The sequence below is a fragment of the Squalius cephalus genome (genome assembly GCF_949319135.1).
Source record: "Squalius cephalus genome assembly, chromosome: 11".
Lineage (NCBI taxonomy): Eukaryota > Metazoa > Chordata > Actinopteri > Cypriniformes > Leuciscidae > Squalius > Squalius cephalus.
The window spans coordinates 28143302-28162973 of record NC_137132.1 but is presented as its reverse complement, the minus strand read 5'-3'; the positions used below and the strand labels follow the sequence as shown (position 1 = coordinate 28162973).

At 43.0% G+C, this 19672-nt stretch overlaps 3 protein-coding genes across 3 annotated transcripts in view; 2 read left to right on the top strand and 1 right to left on the bottom strand.

Annotated features, from left to right (window-relative positions):
* Positions 1-19672, top strand: part of LOC307166773 (uncharacterized protein) — a 419028-nt gene that overhangs the window by 195731 nt on the left and 203625 nt on the right. The gene's annotated exons all lie outside the window — the stretch shown is intronic.
* The window catches only part of LOC307166774 (uncharacterized protein), a 125102-nt gene that overhangs the window by 42928 nt on the left and 62502 nt on the right, over positions 1-19672 (top strand). The window lies entirely within an intron of this gene.
* The window catches only part of LOC307166775 (uncharacterized protein), a 34930-nt gene that overhangs the window by 9763 nt on the left and 5495 nt on the right, over positions 1-19672 (bottom strand). The window contains exons 2-6 of the mRNA XM_079885412.1: positions 17272-17374; positions 16372-16488; positions 6071-6500; positions 5659-5736; positions 5493-5556 (exon numbers count right to left, since the gene is read on the bottom strand). Coding sequence (XP_079741538.1) covers positions 5493-5556; positions 5659-5736; positions 6071-6500; positions 16372-16488; positions 17272-17363 — 781 coding nt within the window. The 5' untranslated portion in view covers positions 17364-17374. The remainder of the gene's footprint in view (positions 1-5492; positions 5557-5658; positions 5737-6070; positions 6501-16371; positions 16489-17271; positions 17375-19672) is intronic.

Below are 19672 nucleotides of genomic sequence, written 5' to 3'. Positions count from 1 at the left end.
TGGAAGTTGAAACTAGAGCTGTGGTACGAGGAAGGGGAGGCTTTTAAAAAGGGCATGGAAATTGAGACCTCAGAGCAGGTCAAGATATTGTCCAGACCGAAGCTGAGTACTCGTTATTAGGAAATTAATTCAAGGAGCTGAAATAATTGATCACTGGAACGAACTCCAGAGAAAGATATTGAGAGTAAGCGGAAATTAATTTCGACCCCTCTGATTTTCGGTGAAAAGTCAGTTTAAGCGCGCTGAATTTTGAAAAGCCACAGGCATAGTGATAGAAAAAAGACAGCCATTATGGGAACATTTAACAGCAAATATGACCGGTTTTGCACACCGGTGTACTGTGCAATGAAGAAAATTATGGGGAAAAGGGCATTCAGGACCAGGGGAAGAACTCCCACCAGGATCAAAAAAGAATCCGCGGCAATTACAGAAAATAGAAAGCATCTCTGGGTAAGAAACGGCAAATTGTTTTATTGAAATTGAGTGTAAATTGATAATTGTGAAATGAACGTGAACCATACTGGCTGAATTTCTTTTTTTGGTATGAGCAGAGAAAGTTTTGAGGGAGAAACTGATCTGACAGAATCAGACCGGTTTCTACAAAAAACTAGCTCGTAGGTGGACAGAAGTACCACAGTTGATTAAATAGGTGAACGGAAGAGTCACAGATAATCACAGAGCATATTTGCTAAAACCTGGCCGATTTTGGGTGAAAAAATCGGATCTGTTGAAGATGTTTGACAGATTAGTAGGACACGCGTCAAAAGGAAAAATCCAAGAGAGGAGATTCAGCCAAAATGGGGTCATCTAACAGTAAATGCGACCGGTTTTGTTCACCGGTTTACAGTCAAATGAAGAAAAATTATGGGAAAGTTGATTAAGTACCATGATTTTCCCAGGGAGGGAATGTTAAGTGTCACTAGGCTGACAGCGGTGAGAGACTCGATGGAAGAGGGAAGTGAAAAACAAAAGGTTGTTGTGTGTGAGACGTGTGTGTGGATTGTAAGCAAACAATCGTGTACTGGTTAGATGAGGCAGAGCGAAAAGAAGGGAAAGATGAGAAGAAATATAGTAAAATGTATGTTATGAAAATAAAATTTCTGATAGAATTTATGGAACTATTTATGAACGCCTGTTAAGTCAAATTAAGTGACATAAAGATGAGGAATGAACAAAAGTTTTATTAAGCAGAATGGGGAACAATTATATTTTACTGGTAAAATAATGATATCTAGAGAATTTTCATAACAAGAGTTGAAGGAGCAAGCAGCTATATTGGCTGTCTGTGCACTTTAGGGATTGAGATATGAGTAATATGATATTTTGGTTTTTGTGAAACAGCAGAGATAAGTGGGACTGAGAATCCTGAAACAAACAGTAAGACAGAAGAGAGCGAATGCTGTAAGCAGCAGTGCTCTGAAGCTCTGACTTCAAAGAAATGTGATTCAAGTCAAACAGAAACATGTGAAAACCCCTTAGAATATGTTGAGTGATTTTCTGTGCAGCTTATGAAAATTAATGTGCTGCCAATGATAATGATGAAGATTATGATTTGGCTATTGTGATTGAATCCGCCACTGGTGGACTGTAAAAGAATACAGAGAACTGCTTATCAGTGGCTCTGTTTACATTCCTGATGGGGACACACTGCTTCAAGGGTGTGCAGTAAGCTGGAGCCGTTTGCAAGCTCAATGATCAAACTATAGGCAAAGAGAGTGTTTTAATTGTGGTCAGCAGGGCCATTTAGCCCGTAATTGTAAATGGACACTCAGAAAAGAAAGGGATAATGTGAAAGTGACGTGTATTAATGTGGGTTTTGAAAGTAGAACCGTATTTAAATGAGGATATTAAAGTTTTCGTCTGAGAAAGAACGAAGAATGTGAACGCAGTGCTAAAGAAAGTGAAAAGAACGTGCAAGTAAATAAGGGAGAAAAGAAAGTTAAAGGAAAGTTGATAAATGGAAGTCGTAAGAAGATTGAAGGTTAATAGAAGGTTGAAAGATTTAAGTCTTAAGGGAATCCTTTTGAAGGAAAGATCTATGATAATATTTTTTATAAGTGAATTGATGAATACAGGATAATGACAAAATACGAGTTGCAAAATACATAAAAGTAACGAAAGGGATGATTGTGTTTTAATGGAACACTTTAAAAGGGTTCAGATGATATAGAGAGACTAATCTCACGGATTATTTACAATGATAACTGCAAAAGATGCATCACAAGCGGAGAGTGCTAGCCTCCTAAAAGTTAGTGTGAATCCTAATTTCAGATTTATAAACTCCTAGAAAAAACATTGAAAAATGTTTGTAGATGACTGACTTAAGAGACCAAATAACAGGCCTGAAAAAAAGTGAGACTCAGGGCCGGTGCCCTTCAAATTATTAGATAAGAAGATGAGATTGTGGCTTACGTAATGTTTTGTTTCAGAGGCAGAGAAAGATGTCTGGGGGAAATTTGGCTGAAGGACAACGTTTGGGTTAGTGTTGAAAACTTTGTTTACCCAAACACCATTGTTAAATTGATGCACGAGTTGAATCATGCATCAAAAGGGGGATGGTAACAATTGCCATACCAAGAGGTTCAAATTTGCTGAATGCAATCAAACAGGTGGGACGATAAATGTTGGGAGGACACTGGGTTTAACTGGGTAAAAACCCTGCAAGAAGTCATTCTTCTCCCTAACAAAATTGCTGTCTGTAAGTGTGCTAATAACAAGGACTGTTTCAACAGGAAACGCCAGGGCAGATGCGGCAGCGAAGGCCGCGGCAGCACAGCAGACAAAAGAAACTATGTGTACTTCTTTACAGAGCATGCAGACTTTTGATACAGGGCAGAATGTGCCCAATAAAATAATGGCTATGAATGAATTTGGCTAACTATCCTGGCCTGGGTTATTATTGTGGCAGAAAGAAACAGTGACACCTACGCAGCGCATAACTTAATTTTCCCTTTGCAGAATGTCAGGATGGATTGTGTCGAACAGAACTGATTCTGTTCCAAATGTATAAATATTGTTTTGTTAACATGAGCAAAGTGGGTTGAGTGTTTTTCAGGGGGAAAAGGACTCTGAGTACTATTAAGTGAGCAAGAAATTATCCAGTAATAATGTTCCAGTTTGTAAAATGAGAAGAAGCTTATGGTTTATTGGCCAAATGTTGAGCATATCATCAGCAAGCTAAACAAATGGAAAATTCCACAGGTCACACCAAAAGGACGACCGGCTAGACAAACGGTCACTAACAAAAGAGCTAGGGTCTGCATTCACAGGTGTCAGCAGGCAGGAAATGGTTCATTCCAGTGGAGGTGCAGTCAAGATCTAAGGGAAAATCTTGTAAGGATCGGAAAATGATCGGAGAGTGTGAGACCTGGGTCTCTCACCTTAGACTACACCAACCAACATCAGCAACCCCACGCGCCGACGCGGAGGGCAGTGAGGGATCAAAGGCTCGTGCTAGTAACGGCCTCCCTCGCCACCGAGGGACAGCCCATTGCAATGACTCGCAAAGAGTCACCCTGGTGAAGACGGAATGTCCATGGGGCGACGAGATGATCAACACACCTGGAGGAGGTTGTGGACCAACTAATGGTTTAAGTTTAGCAGAAGAATCTGTTTTGTGACGATTTTATTTGATTAAATCAAACTAGGGATTAGTATTGATATAGATCTAATGATTTGATTGGTGCAAATGTTTTCAGGAAAAGTATAAAATCTATTCAATGATGTGAAGTACGGTCATAAGCAAAAAAGACGGTCGGTCTGTAATGGAAAAGTCAGAGTTAATTTTTAACAACCACATTAGATAGAATGGATAAAATCATAAGACTCTTCTGGTTAGATTTTATTAAATAGGGTATTAAATAGAGCTTACTAAGTAAAACCATTGCCCGATTGAATTAAAAGTTAACCAAAAAAATGGTTAGGAGATTGTCACGGAAGGTCAAAAAGTGAAGCGAGGATCCAAGTGCAGGTAAGGAATTTATTAAGTAATAAACAAAATAAAACTACAAACAAAAACTCCCCGTGGGGAAAAACGAGGCAGGCATAAGTCAGGAACATAACACAAGGGAAACGTAGACAACGAACCAGCACAGGACTGAAACACAGGGAGACTAAATAGGGAGCAACAAAAGAGGGTAACGAACAAAGCAGGTGGAAGACCTCAAACAATAATCAGATAACAAGGGGGAGGGATCAGACAATGACATGAGCACATGGCCCAAAATAACAAAACACCCATGTGCAGCACAAGACAGGACAGGCATGTGACAGAGATTGGTTAGGAAATATGTAGATGGGCATGGATTAATGGAAAAGGCTGAATGTATAGGAGTTATGATTGTATGTGTTATTCTGATCATTTTGTTATTCATGGGTGAATACGAGTGCAGGAATGAATGTTCAATTGGTGAAGATGACAGTCGATTCTGATGATGAAACTGGTGAACAAAGATGTGAATGTGATTGTGAATGTGATACAAAAGTAGCGGAAGCAACAGTGAAATGTGGTAAATTGGGGTATGTTTTTCTTTTCTTCTTTTTCTTTCTGAGGACAATATGTGAAGAGGGTTAAAAGCAGCAGTCATCCGTGGTACGAGGTGGCGTACAAGGACAGGGTTTGAAATGAGGGATTTTGTATCTACTTTTTATCCTTTTGTATTTTTATGGCTTGTTGAATTAACCAGGGGTGTTGAATTGATGTGTTTTTTCCTACTAAATATAATCTACACTATTTCTTGTTTATATTGAGGTGACTGAGGGTCCGATCTATAGTGTTGGGGGTGCAATAACAGTGCTTGTTCACCTAGCCCGGCCGTATATAAACCTTTACTTGCTTGCTATAAAATTAAGGGCCTATCCTTACAAAACAGCCTAAGCTTATTTCATTTTAATCTTTTTCTGTTCCTGCAAGTTTAAGAAGAGTGATCAGAGTTGCAGTATTAGTATTATTGTTTTGTTTATCAGTGAATGATAAAAAATGGGAATTGTAATGGAAATTTTTGATTTTCATTGATTGCAGTATGAATCTCCATTTGCAGTAAGACTTTGAAATAATATTATAGTTGACTTGTGTTTCTGAACTAATGTGAACACTGTGAGACAAAGGGGGAGACAGCTGAAAAGGGAACCTCTGATCCCAAGGGATCAGAGGTGGTCCCATTTGGGACTTCTGAGTTTGTAGGAATAAACTCAGAAGAATTAGATCACTAGAAAACCTGTCCTTCTATAGATAAGAGCCGGCCTGTAAGAGACCTTGGAAAAGATATAAAGGCTCTGTTTCTTCCTCCCTCGTTGTCGCACTTGTCCACAGACTGTACTCTTGACTTCTGTGTGCCAACTGGGCCTTCTTGCAAGAATAAAATACTTTTTAATGATCACTTGAATTTCAGAGTGTCTCTTACGCAGTTGATGATTGTTTAATGAATTTTTGCCACAACAATACTGATCTGTAATTAATAAATAACTGGAAAACAGGCGATTCTGTAACTCACCACTGCAGTGAACTTCAGATCTTCTACACAAACGTTTTGTCTGTGCATCTCCTTCTTTCAAGGTCTGAAAAAAAAAAAAATCTAATCAAAATCTCTTGAATAGCACTTAAAAGAATATGACAATATTTTTTCCCACCAAGTGGATTGTGTAATTAGCATCTGTTACCGCTTCCGGTTTGATCACTCTTGCAGTTAATTTTTCATCTTGTGATTCCCTCTCTTCTTTATGTGATAAATTAAAAGCCTGAAAAACAAGCCAGATATGTTATATGCATTGTTTTCTAAGCTTAAAGCGTGTGTTTGAAGGCAGACAGACAAACAGGGCGTGGAATCAATCAAATTTTAGCTAATCAGATTCATTCATTCAGAACTTCATTATTGGTGGGGTCTCTGCCCACATATTTCCTGTGTGTAAAAAAAAAAAAAAAATTATAAAAAAATGGGCAGTTCTAATGCCAGTTCAGCAGCATGAGCATTAGATGCAACATGTTCATTTAATGTGTCATCAATGACCTTCACATGGTTGTATATACTTCTAACAGACAGACAGACAGACAGACAGACAGGAGTCCAATCACCTCCACCAGGTTGTGTCTCTGCAGTGCTGGTACTGTGTAGTGTTGTCTGATGTGGGTCTCACAGTAAGACACAGAGCAGGTCAAACAGGATTTAACAGCTTTGAGCTTCTTCTCAGTGCAGATATCACAGGGCACATCTTCAGGTCCAGCGTAACAGTGAGCAGGAAGAGCAGGACTAAATCCTGCCTTCTGGAGTTCCTCAATCAGTTTAGACAAAGCAACATTTACACTCAACACTGGACGATCTCTGAACCTCTTTCTGCACTGAGGACAAGCGTAACCTCCAGCTTGAGTTGGTTTGCTCCAGTAGTTCTCAATGCAGTGTTTGCAGTAACTGTGTCCACAGGGGATGGAAACTGGATCCTTAAAGACCTCTGTGCACACTGAGCATTTGTAGTGATCCTCTGTCAGGAGAGCTGGTGAAAGTGTGCTGTGGAAACATCTTTGGTTATGACATTCAACTGTAATGCAATGATTGTAGTCATAGAAAGTAAAAATCAGAAGAGATTGGTGTGCCTAAACCTTTAGAGTGTATAATGCCTAAAATGTTATATCACAAAATGGGACGCCTTTAAAACAACATTGTAAATGCTAGGGATGTCCCGATCCGATCCACGTCATCGGTATCATGCCGATACTGGCCCAGAACGCTAGATCGGATATCGGAGGGGAGAAAAAAATATGATCCGATACCTATTAGGGGTGGAACGGTACATGTATTCGTATTGAACGTACGTTCGGTACGTGTGTCACGGATCGGTGCATGGTTTTACACGGAGAATACACGGTATAAAAATAAATAAAACTCGCGTGCACATTAATAATGTAATGCGGAACTACTGTTAGATACGCGCATAGACATATGCGGGTTCTTTAGGGTCACCTAATCTGTAGCCCCGCCTTAGCTCTGAATGCGCGACTATTTAGCTTTATGGATTCAATGGATTCAACGCGCGAATGGATTCAAACTGTTCAAGCATCGAACTAAACGCGATAGACGCTTTATTCGCGTTTGGTGTGAACGCAGCAAAATGAACAGGCTGCGATGTCAAGATTGCAATGCTGGAATGTGTGTGTGTGTGTGTGTGTGTGTGTGTGTGTGTCAGAGAGAGAGAGAGAGGCACGGGCGCGATCAAACAGTGGAAACATAAAAACATACTCCGTCATTTTGTTCATACAGGACATTATTAAAACTGCAAAAAGTGTTTAGCCTACTTATATTTGTGTAAAACACAACATTGTGCTTTTGTCAAACTGTAACCTACAACTGTCACCCAACCAAAATCACACACGCTGTTTAAAAGCAAAAATTATCTCATCTTTTGGACATTGTAACGAATACGACTCTGGGTAAATATGAATTAGCTCAAGAATATGGGGAATTTTGGGAATATTAATATTTATGACTCATGGTCATAATTCATAAGTCGCATGTACATTTATTTTATCAATTATCGAGATTATCTTGTTCTGTGACTGGTCTGACCAACATTTAATTCGTCCAGCGAAATAAATGTAAAATCATTACAGTCAAGAAGAGGTATTCACAAACTTCAAGAGAGTTTTATGTTCTGGCCACGGACACCAGACTCTCTGAGTTTATTAATTAAAACTACTCAAGTAGTCTACATATCGAGCTTTGTAGCTTATAGTTGGATCTTTTAAAGTTTCATTGACTTATAAGGTGGATTAACACAGACACAGAGACAGTGAAAAGTATTTATGAATTTTAATAAATGCAAAACTAGAGATTATATGAGCTACGAATATAAACGTACGTAAAAATGCAAACAATAAACAAACAACATATAACCAAACAATAACATAAGTGATCAGAATGAAATGAAAGAAAGAAAGAAAGAAAGAGAAGAGAAGAGGAAGAAGGGTAACTTAATTCACAGACCTAAGAGATAGACACCCGGAAAACAGCTTTTATCAACTCAATATACTTGCAGAATTCTGTGCTCTTTCTGGTGAGGCTGTAAAAGAGGCGTGCGTGTCCGGCTGGTTTGCGTCTGGCTTCGTCTTCTGGGTCGTTTCGCAAGACGATGTAAAGGCTTACTTGAATTTAAGTTACCGCGAAAGTTAGATTCGTCTCCCGGGACGAGAGAGGTTGCAAATCTTGGTTGCAAAGATGGCAGGCTTTTACATGGCGCGGGCCATGTGTCCCAGAGGCCAAGGCAAGGCCCGTTCAGCTGGAGCAGCGCTGCACGTGGAGAAGGAGGAGGAGGTCAGGGACCGGAGGAAGAAGAGGAGAGATCAGCGGGATCGATGAGAGAAGAGAGAGAGAGAAGTGGGGGTCTCTTCCTTTTAACAGACATCTGTTTACGCCTTCTCTTTGGAACGACAGCGAATCAGATTGTCTTTTCTGAAGCGGGAAAAATTCTCTTTGTGTGAAGAAAACGTTTCGGTTACTAACGTAACCTCTGTTCTCTCTAGAAGAGGGAACGAGTATTGCGTAGTTACTACGCTACGGGAAAGCCTTTCTTTCTCGAGATACTGAAGCCAAAAATTATCCTTAATTTTTATAATCTTGTCAACGCAGTGCGGCAGCCTGCAGACCTAGGGCAGGCTTACTAGCGTGCCCATTGGCTGCCCTGCGGCAACTGCAGCAGCCTACCGCTGAGCCCTTGGCGTGACGTCACGACCAATGAGCGCGCTTGGCGCGCTTAATGCGTCACAGCCCTCGAAAAGGGGTGTGGCTTAGCGTATAAAAGCGGGGCTCGGAGGCTGCTTCTCTGGTTTCTGTCGTATGAAGCGAATGAGCTCGTGGCGCGAGCACGGCGGGCTACGCAATACTCGTTCCCTCTTCTAGAGAGAACAGAGGTTACGTTAGTAACCGAAACGTTCTCTTACGAGAGGTTCTCTCGTATTGCGTAGTTACTACGCTACGGGAACACCCTTGTCAACGCCGTGCGCACCCAGCATCCACTGAATGAGTCCCAGGGAGAGCCCGGGGAACGTGATAGCAGAGAGCCGGGCGGCCCACAGAGGGCTAGCGCCGTACATAAGCACACACTAGGGGGTTAGGAGCGGCACGGCCGGTCCGAACTGACAATTCCCTGTATAGTGCAGCTCAACCAGTAGAGCTAAATCACACAACGTAGCCCGCGCACAGATAGTGGGCTGGCATACGCGAGACTTAGACTGATAACACTTTCGCCTGCAAGGCGGGAACATCCAGGTTGTAAAACCTAACAAATGTGGAGGGGGAGGCCCAGCCTGCCGCTGCACAAATGTCATGAATGGGAATCCCGCTGGACCACGCCCACGACGAGGCCATGCCTCTGGTGGAGTGAGCTTGAATGCCCAATGGGCACTGCAGGTCTTTAGACGCATAAGCAGCAGCAATAGCGTCCACTATCCATCTGGACAGGCTGTGTTTCGAGGCGGCGAGACCCTTGGTGCGCCCGCCAAACGAAACAAAGAGCTGTTCCACCACTCGTTTGACTGAAGACAGTGCTATCAGAAAAACGGTTTTGAGCGTGAGGTATTTCATATCCACAGTTTCCAAGGGTTCGAAGGGATGCGCTTTCAGGGCCTCCAAGACCAGTGAAAGATCCCACATAGGAACCGAGGGGGGTCGCGGGGGGTTCATCCTCCTGGCTCCTCTAAGGAAGCGGATGACGAACTCGTTCCTTCCTAATGCGCGGCCCAGCTCTGAAACAGAGAGCGCTGAAATGGCCGTGACATAGACTTTGAGCGTGGAGGGGGACCTGCCCGCGTCCAGTAACTCTTGAAGGAAACACAGTACTCGCGATACCCCACATGTCTGTGGATCGAGCCCCTTAGCAGTGCACCATCTGTTAAACACTGACCATTTCGACATGTAGAGTCGCCTCGTAGAGGGGGCTCTAGATTGTATGATCGTGTTCATGACCCCGTCTGGCAGATCAGCGTGTAATCGTTGAGGCTCCACGCATGCAGAGACAGCGCTCTGGATGGGGATGCCATATCGAGCCACGGGCTTGAGAGAGAAGGTCTCTCTTCACCGGTATCGGCCAGGGGGCTGAGTCTGCCAGCTGTATTAGATCCGGGAACCAAGCTTGGTTCTCCCAGTATGGGGCTAAGAGGAGCACTGTGTGGCGCGCTTCCCTGATTCTCTTGATGACCTGAGGCAGCAGAGAGACCGGGGGAAAAGCATACAGCGGGCCGCTGGGCCAGGTCTGGGCCAGCGCGTCCTCGTTCTTCGAGAAGAACTCTGGGCAATGAGCGTTGTCTTTTGACGCAAAAAGGTCAACTTTCGCTTTGCCGAAACGGCGCCACAGTGACTGGACTGTTTGGGGGTGTAGAGACCACTCCCCAGGGGGAACGTTGTCCCTGGACAGTCTGTCGGGGCCCTCGTTCAGGTGGCCAGGCACATGCGCGGCTCTCAGCGAGCGCAGAGAGTGCTGAGCCCACACGAGGAGGCGTTCCGCCAGGGTGCAGAGCGTCTTTGATCTGACACCGCCCTGGCGATTCACATAGGCCACTACCGATGTATTGTCCGTGCGGACTAGAACATGGTGACCGTGGAGGAATGGGAGGAAGTGTTTGAGCGCTTTCTCGACCGCGAGCATCTCTAGACAGTTTATGTGTAGGAGATTCTCCTGGTCTGACCAGCGGCCATAGACCGGTCTGCCTTCGAAGAGCGCTCCCCAACCTAGGTTGGAAGCGTCTGTCGAGACAACTTTCCGGTGTGAAATCACTCCCATAGTCACTCCTGTGTGATACCATTCGGCTGCCAGCCAGGGCTGCAGGGCTAAAATGCAGCTCTGACTCACTCTGACTCGCAAGCTGCCGGCCGCCCAGGCTCGGTGGGGCACGCGCGCTTTCAGCCAGCGTTGAAGCGGGCGCATGCGCAGTAAGCCCAGCTGGAGCGCTGCTGCAGCTGAGGCAATATGCCCCAGGATACGCTGGAATGTCCTCAGCGGAACCCGGCTGCCTATTTGGAGGGATGCGGCGAGGAGGCGGATGCGGCGCGCGCGCTGCTCCGACAGTCTGGCCGTCATAGCCACCGAGTCCAGTTCTATTCCAAGAAGGAAATTGACTGACGGGGCGATAGCGAGCTCTTGGTCCAGTGACCGAGAGACCCAGATCCTCCAGATGGCTGAGAAGCGCTGTTCTGTGAGACACAAGTTCCGTCTCTGACAGCGCTAGAATAAGCCAATCGTCCAGATAATTCAGTATTCGCATTCCCTGTTTTCTCAGGGGAGCGAGAGCCGTGTCCATGCATTTCGTAATGTACGGGGTGCCAAAGACAGGCCGAAGGGCAGGATTGTGTACTGATATACTCGACCGTTGAAGGCGAATCTCAAGAATGGCCTGTGATGGGGAGTTATCTGGATCTGAAAATATGCGTCTTTTAGATCGAGAGAGATAAACCAGTCTCCTGGGCGAATCTGCGCGAGGATTTTTCTGGTTGTGATCATTTTGAACGGCCGTCTCATGAGGGCTTTGTTCAGATGTCTCAGATCTAAAATAGGTCTTAACGCTCCGTCCTTCTTGGGTACGAGGAAGTAGCGGCTGTAAAAGCTCGACTCGCTCAGAGAAGGATGAACCTGTTCTATAGCCCTTTTGCGCAGCAGCTTCGCTATTTCGGCTTGAAGCAGGTGCGCAGCTTCTGAACTCACTTTCGTCTCCGTCTGTGCTAGAAAGCGCGGAGGGCGACGAGCGAATTGAAGCGAATAGCCGTGTTTTATAGTACTCAGCACCCATTCTGACGTGCCCTGAATAGCTTCCCATGCTTCCGCATGCATAGCTAGGGGTCGAATGGTCTCTGGGTTCAGATCGCCGCGCTGCGCGGGATTGGGGAACCTGTATCAGAGAGGATGGAGCGGCGTGCGCGCCGCTGGTGCTCGAACACGGGGGCTGGTAAACAGTATTGGCCGGCTGTACAGCGTTCGGTAGCTCGGTCCCAGAGGATGGAGCGCGATTTGCTGACAAACACCCCTGGCGCGAAGCGGCGTGGGGATTGTAATGTCTAAAAGTGAGTGCGCGTGCACGTGAGCGGGCGCAGAGTTTACACTTATGACACGGCCAGTGTTTGGGAGCTTAGAGGGTGTGCGACCCGAGGTAACTGAATGGCAGAGCGAGCAGCGGGTAGGTGTGAGCACAAAGTTGTGGGCACATTTACTACACTTAGTACTCGAGCGGCTTGTGTCCGCTTTATGAGAGAGCGCTCTATGCGCGTTACCATGGGGACCATGTTTGTGTGAAGCAGTGAGCACATGGGAGTGGGCACATTTTCTACACTTATGACACCTTCGGCCAGAGCCGGAATGTTTGTGAGCTTTAGAGGATCTGCAACCCGGGGTAACTGTGTGATAGAGCGGGCAGCAGCTAGGTGTGAGCACAGAGTTGTGGGCACATTTACTACACTTAGTACTCAAGCGGCATGTGTCCGCTTTATGAGAGTGCGCTCTGTGAGCGTTACCGGGGAGACCGTGTTTTGTGTGTAGCAGTGAGCACATGGGAGTGGGCACATTTTCTACACTTGTAACACCATCGGCGTTATAGAGCAAATGCTTTGATGGCTCATATGTTTAGACGCACATAAATACTCAAGCACCATCCTGTGAGATGCGGGTTCGCTTTCTGTATGTAAGAAAGCTGGCCGCGAGCTCGGAGAAGCCAGCAGAAAAAATATTTTTCTGCCGCCAGAGCCGGATTTGAACACGGGTCTCCAGTGAAGAAGCGTAATATTCTGCCACTGAGCCACAGGGGCACACATGAGCTTCCGGTCAGTGCGAGCATATGACCGAGCGTCGTGTTTCGTTTCGGCGTTTGTTTGCAGGCGCGCGTGTATTAAAACAGGCCCGTTTACTGCAGTATTAGTATTTCCAGCCGCCTGAACTTAGAGGGGACTGAGAAATATGTATCCCGTGAGATGCGGGTTTGCTTTCTGTATGTAAGAAAGCTGGCCGCGAGCTCGGAGAAGCAAGCAGAAAAAGAAGTTTTTCTGCTGCCAGAGCCGGATTCGAACACGGGTCTCTGGTGCGGAAGCCTAATGTTCTGCCACTGAGCCACAGGGGCACACATGAGCTTCCAGTCAGTGCGAGCATATGACCGAGCGTTTGTTTGCAGGCGCGCGTGTATTAAAACAGGCTCGTTTACTGCAGTATTAGTATTTCCAGCCGCCTGAACTTAGAGGGGACTGAGAAATATGCGAGGATTGGAGGAAGTCCGGCCTAAGCGGGACGAAAACACTCTCTCTTCCTCCTTTCGCCGGTGCTCGTGACGTCCGCTCTGATATCCCTTGAGAACGGCGCAGTTGCGCGGCTCGAACAAAGGGAGAGAGAGCGGGAAGATGTCATTATGTGCTGTGACATCGTTTGTTTGCAGGCGTGCGTGTATAACAACAGGCTCGTTTACTGCAATATAGATATTTCTAGTCGCCTGAGCTAGGAGGGGACTGAGAAATGTGTGAGAAACGGAGGTGGCCGGAGAGTGACGCGCGCGACCGAGACGCGGGGTAGCTTTCTTATAACGTAAAGGAAGCCAGCCCGTGACCGTCTACTTCTGACATCCCTTGTGAGCGGCGCCTTGCTCACGCCAAGGGCTCAGCGGTAGGCTGCTGCAGTTGCCGCAGGGCAGCCAATGGGCACGCTAGTAAGCCTGCCCTAGGTCTGCAGGCTGCCGCACTGCGTTGACAAGATTATAAAAATTAAGGATAATTTTTGGCTTCAGTATCTCGAGAAAGAAAGGCTTTCCCGTAGCGTAGTAACTACGCAATACGAGAGAACCTCTCGTAAGAGAACCCGCCTACCTTGACCATATGTCTTCCTGAGCGAAATAATTCATATTTCCTCTTAAGATTATACACACTGAACTAAAGATGTTACTTATATACCCTCTGTGGGACTGGTTGAATTAAAACAGGACGGTCAGACAGATACCAAGAATTACAGGTAGATTTTGGACACACATAACGTTACGTTCATATGCATCATTACACACAAATAAAGCTTGATTAAACACACAATAAAATTGTCAGTGTTTCCGTTATGGCAAACGACGACACTTTGAGAAACATAGGAATATGTATCAAACATTTGAAGAGTTTTCTCTGAAATGTTCCATGTGTGTTAAGGTGTTGGAATGTTGGCTTGCAGAGGAACTGGATGAGATGCAGCTTTGGGTCATAAAGTTTACGACCAAATTACCAGACCGAACCAGGTCGAGTTACAAGACACTATGGAGTGATTTTCTTTCAATGAACCTTCAGAATTAAAGATTTTACTCTAGCAAGTCACACCTCTATTATAAATTTGTAATGAATGGTAAAATGAAATTTTACTATGTGGAATTCCATATATGGAAATGTGCTTCAGTTGCATCTCGTGGTGGGTTTCTGGTTGAAAGTCCACGAGTGTGTGTGTGTGTGTGGAATGTCACGAGGCTGTAAAGTCACAGGGAGTTCATGCTGAAATGGGGGTTTTAGAGGGGATTGTCTAGAACAGGGTTCCTTTGTGACTAAAATGTCCCTCTGGGGAACAACAGATTGCAATTTTGACATGTCCAAGCAGACTTAGCGACGCCGTGGACAGACCCGTTGTCTAAAAAGACAACGAGGGATGTGTTTGGAGACAAGGAATTACTAATTGGAACAGCATGTGACCGCATGTCAGGCATTGTCGCTACAACATTCATCATATTGCATTGGTTTTCATTTCTTGTCCTAAAACAGAGCACTACTCTGTTTATTTTGAAGTTACACATTCTAGGCTACATTGATTAAAAAAGAAAATCAAATGTGTTTTTAATGGTAGTATTATTTTATACAGAAATAAATTATTTATAATTCAGATGAGAATAACGTTAAAGTAAATTAAAATTTTAAGGAAACAAATATATTGATCTGAAATATAGCAAATTAATTTTAAAGCTACACTGTGTGATTTTTTCCCCCCTCTAGCGGTGAAATTGTATATGACTACCCAGTGAATATTAGTTTCTGTTCCTTTCAATTCCGAGGACGTTTTAACTCCTACGGTGGCCGAATTATTCCAAGATTAACATGGCTTCCAGTTATCGACTTTGTCCATGACAATAATAAACAATAATACGTCTAAAATGAATAAAACTACAGGACAGATGTCAGGAGGTAAACGTCACCCTTGGAATCGGCTATCCCAGCATAATCAGATTAGGCTAACGTTACAGTGTGTTAAAAGTAAAAGCAATTAAAAATAACTAAAATTTACAGTGTCCTTTTTTTATATAGCTTAAAAAATTGCGCCTTTAAAACTATTCATCACCTGTGATCCGTCGCAGCACAGATTTATGTTACAAGGTAAACAATACTTTTCACCATTGACGCGAGGAAAAATAACGCAAGGTTTACTAGAGGTCGTTCTGGCGTTATGCACAAGCACAACCATGCTATGGTTAGACAAGCAACTATAAAACTTCAAATTTTCACAAATAGGCTGAATTACCTGTCGAGAAGAAAGCAGGCAACTTCGGCGTCCGTTTTAAAATCTTTGCTCCTCATGAGCTCTTTCCATCTGGGAAAAATTACTCCAATATTGACTTTGGTCTTGCTGATTTGCATGTCGCGTTGACGTTTTAATTCTCTCTTTCAAAATCAAATGTGAGTACGCACACGCACACACCATCTTTCAGATCTGCCGGCAGTCGCGACTCGCGAGCTCGGGAGTAATCTCCCCCTCGCATTCGTCACGGTGTCACTGAGTGAAAAACGCAAAAGGCAAAGCTTGAATTTACAGGTATGTCCCTCTTTAGCTAATGTAGTTTCAAGATGGAGGGGCAACATGGCGACGACCGGCATTCGAACCCCTCACCCGTATGTACTTTCAATGGCAGATTATAAACTTACGAGAATACTTTATTACTTGAAAGAAGTAAATATACATTAATAAGCACATATATTTTTGAAAGAACTAAGTGTTTTTTGCTAAGAATAAACAAAAAAAATTACACAGTGTAGCTTTAAATTCATTCAGGTACAATTAGCCTACCAGACATATCTCAAGGTCTTTTGAATAAAGGGTGGCACCGTGGACTATATACTGGAGAAGTATTTGTTCTCCATTTGAGTAAGATGTTTTTATGTGGATAATTGAGCAAAGTGCTTCCATATATTTTATTAGTAGTAGTATTAGTTCAAGAATAAAATAAAAATATCGGATTGATATCGGTATCGGCAAATAGCCAAAGCTGCGGCATCGGTATCGTATCGGAAGTGAAAAAGTGGTATCAGGACATCCCTAGTAAATGCACAAGAGATATGCTATAAAAACAGGCACAGTACAGCAAGAATGCTGACTTTAATCCCCCGACAGTGTAAGTTTTCATACTTCTCTCCCATGTAACTTTGCGCTCCACTGTTGAAGGCAATGGGTATATCCAGTGACTGTTCACTCTTTACAGACAGGAGTGAGAGTGCTGGAGAGGGTGCTTCGTCTGGTCTCGCCCTTTGGTACAAGGAGACAAAAGTGTCTTGTAAAAATTAATAATAATATGTTAAGTCCATAAATGCAAACATAAATATTACTGAATTTTCTACAAATCCTCTACATAAAAAACAACAACAACATCTATTCAAACTAACATTTGTCTGGGATTTAAAGCGACACCATGTACATTTTGTTTTGTAAGAAATCGACAAAACCTCCTTAATTCCAAACTGCGTTTTTGCCTTAACTTGAGCGCTTTTATATGGTAATAATTATAATATATTAGAGATGTCGGGACATACTTCACAGATTTTGCAACGTGTTAATTAAAAGCATATTCATATTTTCCTTTTTCTTTGGAGAGGGAGGGCTGGATGTAAATGTTGTTAGTTACATTCACTCTGATATGATGATCACCTGCATGGCCAAACAGGCACACCTCAAAGCTACAGATTTATGTATGCAGAAATTGCAGCACTGAAGTCAAACTCACGTAATTACCAAAACAATGGTGTTATGCTTCAACTCCTAGAGGGCCAAAACTTACAAAGTGCAGCTTTAAAACTCAGAGTCTTTAAGACAATAATGCATAGATGAGGCCAGAGTACAGGTTATATAGAGTTGTAGTGTCATTTGATCTTAAACTTGGGAGAATTGGAGAGAAAACAGAATGGGAGTGAAAACAGGTTTAACAGTCTACAAGAGACAAGCAAACTATGCAAGATCAGTTGACAAATAATTATTTTTATTTATTAGGCCCTATACAAAAAGCACACCACATATCCATCTAAATTGTCATACTTCTCTCCTATACAACTAGGTTCAATCTTGAACACAATCGTTCGATCCATCATCTGATTGCTTGTCCTTATTACAGTGCTGGGGTGCTTCATCTGGTTTCGCCCTTTGATACACAGAAAAAAAGAGATTACTCTTATGTAATAATGGATGGTTGTGTACAGCACACAATGGCAAAGAGCAGTTATTTTAATACATGCTGTAAGATACAATGAAACTGAAAAGAGTGGTGATTTGTAAAAAATAAAAAAACACACAAAAAAAAACACACACAAAGGTTCTAAAAATCCAGTAAAATAAAATCCACATCTGTTTTATTAATGTAAACACGTAAAACTCAAAGTGAATTGCAATACATCATTTCAAAGCATACGGGTTATGACCTGAACAACAACAACAAAAAAGTGGTTTACAGTTTACCAGACGATATCTGGTATAATGGACTATGAAGTTTTAGAGAAATATAAGCTATTTAAACCAATCTTATTTAGTTATTCAGTGCAGAAGTAGTTTATTACTACTGTAGGCACAGCCTACTGAAAGCCATGAAATGCAAAACTAATTTAAAACTTCATTTGTAAGGGGCTGTTTACACCTGGCCACTTCATGGGTTTTCTCAGATCGGATAGCTATCCGATCGTGAAAAGACCAGGTGTAAATGCCCTCCGAAACGCATTTGAATCCGATCGCTCAAACCACTTCAGGAGGTGGTCTAGGCCACATTCCAGACTAAACTAGACAAGTGTAAATGCATCTGGCTGTTGAAACCATATATCTAAATTGTACTCCTCCCAAAAAGGCTACAAAAATAAACGTGTGAGAGTGTGTTATAGGCTATATGTAATGTTATAGCCAGATATGACAACGCTACTGGAACACGCATCACATGAGCATTCTCTTGGTCGGCGTTACGTCACAAATCATGTGACCTGCGTAGCAACAAGCCGCCGCCATGTTTGAAGGGTAAAACAAACCGAAGGCAAAGCCCGAGGCAAATCAAAAAGGTATCTATTCACAGAAGTTTTGCTGTGGATTATGTCAGTTATGGATACTAACAGACTACTTTGTATTAATGATTAATGATATCTGTGTATGCGAATGTATGTCGGTGGTGAGAAGTGAATGTAATAAAACACTCATGTAAAGCGCTTTGTGACTAGCTACATGTGTGTGAAAGGCGCTATATGAACACAGATCTTCTTCTATTACAGAATGTCTTATCTGTATATAGACAGTCTCTTGATTTGTTCAAATGTAATTCAGGTGTTGTTTACATAGAGTATTATTTTATTATTTAAAGTGTTCATGGCTCTGATACGGAGTTATTGAATATAAGTAAAAGTATTTCTTAAGAGATTATTGTGCAGGATTTTGTTTTTAATCCTTTGAATCAAACCAGGACTAAAACCAGGTCTAAACAAGGTCTAAATGGGTGCACCACTAAATCAGGACTAAACTAAGTCTAAACCAGGTCTAAACTGGGACTAAACCAGAGGTCACTTAGAAAATACCCAATTTTAAAAATGTAATGAAGTAGAAAGTACAGATACAGGCTCTAAACTGTAGTTAAGTAAAATTATTAATCATAAAATGTACTTGAGTAAAGTAAAAGTATCCAATGCAATCCAGTTTATTTATAAAGCACTATTAAAAACAACAACATGGTTGACCAAAGTGCTGTACAATACAGACAATAAAAAAATACAATAAGAAAGTACAAGGCAGTGGCAGATAAACACACTATTTACAGCAAAAAATCAACACTTTATAATGAAATAAAAGCCAAAGAGAACAAGTGTGTCTTAAGGCGACACTTAAAAACAGAAAGTGAATCGGACAGTCTAATACACAGGGGCAGCTCATTCCACGATTTAGGTCCAACAACAGAAAAAGCTGTACCTATAATTGGTACTTTTTACTTCGTTAATTTCTACCACTGGTCACAGGATACAAATACAAAATGTAAGTTACAGGCACAGAAGCCTTCCAATCGCCTGGAGCCATTTCTCTCTCCTTTCTGGGTCAGTTGCCTCGCTAGGAATCAAATAAAAGGAGAGGTCACTCATTTTTAGGCTGTTGTTGGTGCAACCAACAACACAACAGTTTTTCGGCATGATTTGCAACCAAAGGAAATGAGCTCGGTGCTCGTTTGTCTTCCGTTTCGTGTTGCTTAAAGGTGGTATCAGTGATTTCAGGCCCAAAAAAACGCGTCTCTGTAGGCAACCTAGGCTCTGAGATCTGCACACAAAAACAAATGGTTTAGCCAAATACTCAAAACCAAAACAAATAGTGTTCCAACCAATCACCGACGGGGAGGGTGTTGTGAGGTCTTGAGCCAGCTTCTTCTTCAGCTTTGACTTCGCGTGCAGCCGTGCACGAGCACAAAACCTCACAACACCCTCCC